The 3,940-nt window shown below is 31.8% G+C and overlaps 1 protein-coding gene across 2 annotated transcripts; it reads right to left on the bottom strand.

Annotated features, from left to right (window-relative positions):
- Nucleotides 1–839: 839 nt before the first annotated feature.
- Nucleotides 840–3,682, bottom strand: LOC106409290 (protein TPX2-like). 2 transcript variants are annotated; one of them, XM_013849947.3, is made up of 7 exons: nucleotides 3,497–3,682; nucleotides 3,250–3,309; nucleotides 2,350–2,406; nucleotides 1,842–1,940; nucleotides 1,705–1,764; nucleotides 1,228–1,322; nucleotides 840–1,117 (listed from the first exon to the last, which is right to left on the bottom strand). In XM_013849947.3, the coding sequence occupies exons 1-7, from the start codon at nucleotides 3,536–3,538 to the stop codon at nucleotides 997–999; spliced, it is 534 nt and encodes a 177-aa protein (XP_013705401.1). In that variant the 5' UTR covers nucleotides 3,539–3,682; the 3' UTR covers nucleotides 840–996. The 2 variants fall into 2 exon arrangements, with proteins under 2 accessions (XP_013705401.1, XP_022556798.1); XM_022701077.2 differs by lacking the exon at nucleotides 2,350–2,406.
- Nucleotides 3,683–3,940: the final 258 nt, after the last annotated feature.

The raw sequence follows: 3,940 nt of genomic DNA, 5'->3' as shown, positions 1-3,940 counted from the left end.
CTAATAGAAAATCTGGAAACTGTACCAATCGCATAATTGTTTTGCCAGGAGCGCCAGATTAAACTCAGGGATCATACAGAATCTAATTCCACTCTCTTTTTTTTTGGTAGAAAACGTTTTTCTCATTTAAGATGGATTCGAACTAGTTTTGCAAGGATCTTCTTCCTGGCTGATGCTCTCATGCCTTTGTTGTAGTGTTTGTGATCTTTCAAGTTACACGATATGCAATTATTCAAGATGATTATAAGCTTTTGTTATAGGATTTCTTATGATATGTTGTTATGATGTGTATTGTCCATCTATATTTTGCTTATTCAAATTTTCAGTATTTGAGTTTGTTCAGTCTTTATTGGTTTTGATGTATTCTTCTTGACCTTTTGGAATAAACTCTTCTAAATTTTTAATGAAAGTATGGTTTGAACAAAATGATGGATTCGAGCTCCTAAATGTGGAATGACACTCACAAGGAAACAAGAAAGAAGCTAATATATAACGAAGTCGAAAAACTATAATATTTAATATTTCTCAATGAAAAAAGAGTTGGGCTCTTCCTGGGCTGTTCACCTCATCATTTGCATATAGCTAACTAATGCCACTTTATCAAATAATATTTGCCAACCTATTTTGAATCTCCATTAGCATTTCTCCAGTTGTAGATAAACTATAATGTATGTTACAAAAAAAAAAAAAAAAGATGACCTACAATGTATAGTTGTGCAATCAACAAGCCTTGGATTGAAAATTTCCATGGTTCCATATTTGTTATCATCTTGTTCTGATTTTGCTTATAAAAACTTTAACACTCCATTAGATATACGGAACAAATGAGAGTGACTATCTTGTATAGAGATCGATCATTTATTTAACTCTACGAAAATTACAAGAAGAAGCGCAAAAGATGAGACACAGAAACTTGCCAAGGCGAAAAAGCAGAAAGGGTAACTGATTGGAATGAAAATAGCAAAAGCCTCTAACTGAGCTAGTGGCTCTTAAGATTTAAGCATGAACATGGTGAATATGATAGAGATAGTATTGGTTGTTGAACACACAAGTCCAACAAGTACTGTTAACATTTCCAAAGCTTGGTTCCTTTGGCATCGTCAACGGTCTGCTTGATCTACACTCAAATATATTAAAAAAATTAATTCAGATTTATAAGTAATAAACTATATGAATCATATAGTACTATTTATATATCATTGAGAATCGTTCTCGGACCAGACTAACCTCTGTGGAAGGAAAGGTCGGTCGAAGAAAGGCATCAGTTGAGCTTTCGGAACCATTTCCTTTCTTAGCATACGAATCTCTTCCTCTTCTATCATCTGTTTCACGGTTCGGTTTAATATTGAAAATTCTTTTCAAACCGTATTAAACCGAGTTTAAATAAAATCGTTCCTTTAGCTGAAAAAATTTCGTTATATCGATGTGTTTTACTTAAGGACTGATATCAAACCAAAAAAGACCCATATCATATTAGCAAAGTTGGCCTGGATTTAGTATCTTCTTACGAAACGGTTTATTCTGTTTATACACTTATACCAAAGCAGCTAAATCATTTTTCAATTCTCGACTGGCCAGGTTCATATAGAGTCATGTATTTTGTTCGTAGGAGACAGTCCAAGTGAGACCAAAACCAGTCAGAGTACTGTTTGAAAGGTTGTTCTCTAGCCTGATGCTAATTGTAAGCCTTTTTTTGTAAGTTACCTTTTGTAACTTCTCTTCTTGTTTCTTTTGCAGTTTCGTGATATAGTAATTAGTTGCAACCTGCGAAATTGATGAATGAGCTCCATGGAAATAGAATAGTAAAATTAATAAAATTTACAGAGGAAGATTGTGTAAACCGAATAGTTGAACATGGCACGTTTCACTGCTCTCTCGCCAGAGTGAAGCTTGAACGCAAGAGGCTTTTTGTTCTCTTTTGCTGGTGCTTTTGCAACATTCTGATTGATTGGAAAAACAATTACATGCATGTTATTAGTCGCAGAAGGAAATATGTTCATGTAAGGCCGTACATTAGCATGTGCAATTGGTGAATTTGAGCAAGAACAGAGTTGGAAGATGTGTTTCTTTAAAAAAATAATATTAATATTTTCGAAGAACTTTGTATAACATTTCAAATAATTTGAGACGGCTTAATGCATGTAAACATAGAATGCATTGATATATATAACAGTTATATTATATATAGGACGTAGTTGAGAGTTGCAACTTGCATATTTTCTTGAATATAATATTTTCGTGTAACATGCCTTTTTATTTTACGTGTTATTTTGCGGATAGCTATTATCTTATTTTAATTTTAAAAAACTCATATTTACAATTTATCATAGAATCTCTGTATGAGTATACCTTAGCAGCGGCTGCCTTGGTTTTGTCATGCGCTCTGTCTTTATGTTCCACTTTGGTCTACGATAGAATTTTCATGGAACGATCGCAAATTGAGTCATTGTACGAGGATTTACATGATTGATCACTATGGTATTTAAGTACACTCCAAGATATATACTTTACTCTTTGTTTACAACTTTCGATCGAGAACTTTACGAGTAACACATAATATAAATACATACAGTAGAACACAACGTGTGAATATGTGAAGTAACTCAATGTGAAATAGTAGTTAACTAACTTGTTATATATTATATATAATAGTACTACTTACTCTTTTTAACCTACTTAAGGTTTAATATACCTAGAGTAACTCAATGTGAAATAGTAGTTAACTAACTTGTTATATATTAGAAAATGAAACCTTGGCAGACTATATATTTCTTAAATTGTGAAGCTTTTCATGAAGTGACATTATAAAAACTAGATTAATTAGTGGGATATCCCTATAGATTCCGATTTCGTTAGTAATATTTCTATTAGAACATTCAAGATTTAACTTGGTTATACTGAAATTGGCAGAAAACTGATGGTATCATCATTTTGGATAGAAATTGTTTTAATTTATTTTGAAAAACAAATAAATAAAACAGAAAAAGTATTGGTGGAATTTTTTTTGCTAAAAACCCTTTGAAGGCATAAACTTATTGTTCATCGATTGGTTTTTAGGCCAAACATATACATGCAAGTTAGAGTCTTCAAGCAAGATTTTCCTTTTTCCCAATATTAGCCATGAGTACATAAAAATGAAGAAACTTGATAAAATGTAGAGTTTAATGTTCAAAACTATACACATTCATTAAAATTTGCCTCACAAGAAAAATAAACAAGTAAATAAAGAAAATGAAATCTTCATCTCACCATTCTTTTACCGTTGGAACCCGGGGAGAGTACAGAAGAAGTTGGACTTGTTTTCCCATACTTTTTAAAACAAGGAGAAAAAAACTTTGTCACTAATAACGTATAAGAACATGTCACACGTGCCCAGATTTCTATACACGTGCAAGCATACTTACATGCAATGTATATACGTGCACGAAAGTAAACAACTAAAAGTAACTAATAATTGAAGTTGATGAAAAAAGTAAGTAACTAATTATTGAATAACCTTGGGTGGGGATTTTGTGTGTGATGATTTTCCAGTACACATGTTTAGTAGAAGAATTATATAATATAGTATATAGTGTTCCAAAAAAAGGTAGATAGTTGTTGTAAAAAGCAATTTAAGGAATAACTCAACCAAAAAGCAATTTACGAACTCCCTTTGTTGGCTCAACTTATAATGAACTCTAAATTAGAAAGAAGTGAAAAATAAAAATATTACTTGATGAGTGAAAGAGAGAAGAGATTAAGTGAATTTATAGAGACTGAAGGACGAAGCAAACACATAAAAGTTTGGACAGTAGTAGCTTTCCTAAGTGGCGTCTGTTGCTGCATCGGCAACAAGCTTTAATTAGGGTTTTCTTCATAATTTTCTTTGTCAATTCAATATAATAATGAATACACATATCTCCCTAATAATGAATACACATATCTCCATAAGTATTATAGG

This window comes from Brassica napus, chromosome C4 (assembly GCF_020379485.1).
Source record: "Brassica napus cultivar Da-Ae chromosome C4, Da-Ae, whole genome shotgun sequence".
In the NCBI taxonomy this organism is placed as follows: Eukaryota; Viridiplantae; Streptophyta; class Magnoliopsida; order Brassicales; family Brassicaceae; genus Brassica; species Brassica napus.
This window is presented reverse-complemented; position numbering and strand designations above follow the sequence as displayed.

Coding starts and splice junctions, on each gene's coding strand:
- LOC106409290 (XM_013849947.3), bottom strand. CDS start 3,538: ATGTGTACTGGAAAATCATCACACACAAAATCCCCACCCAAG. Junction 1,941..2,349: donor CCAAGGCAGCCGCTGCTAAG/GTATACTCATAC, acceptor CCAATCAATCAG/AATGTTGCAAAAGCACCAGC. Junction 1,765..1,841: donor GTGCCATGTTCAACTATTCG/GTTTACACAATC, acceptor TCAATTTCGCAG/GTTGCAACTAATTACTATAT.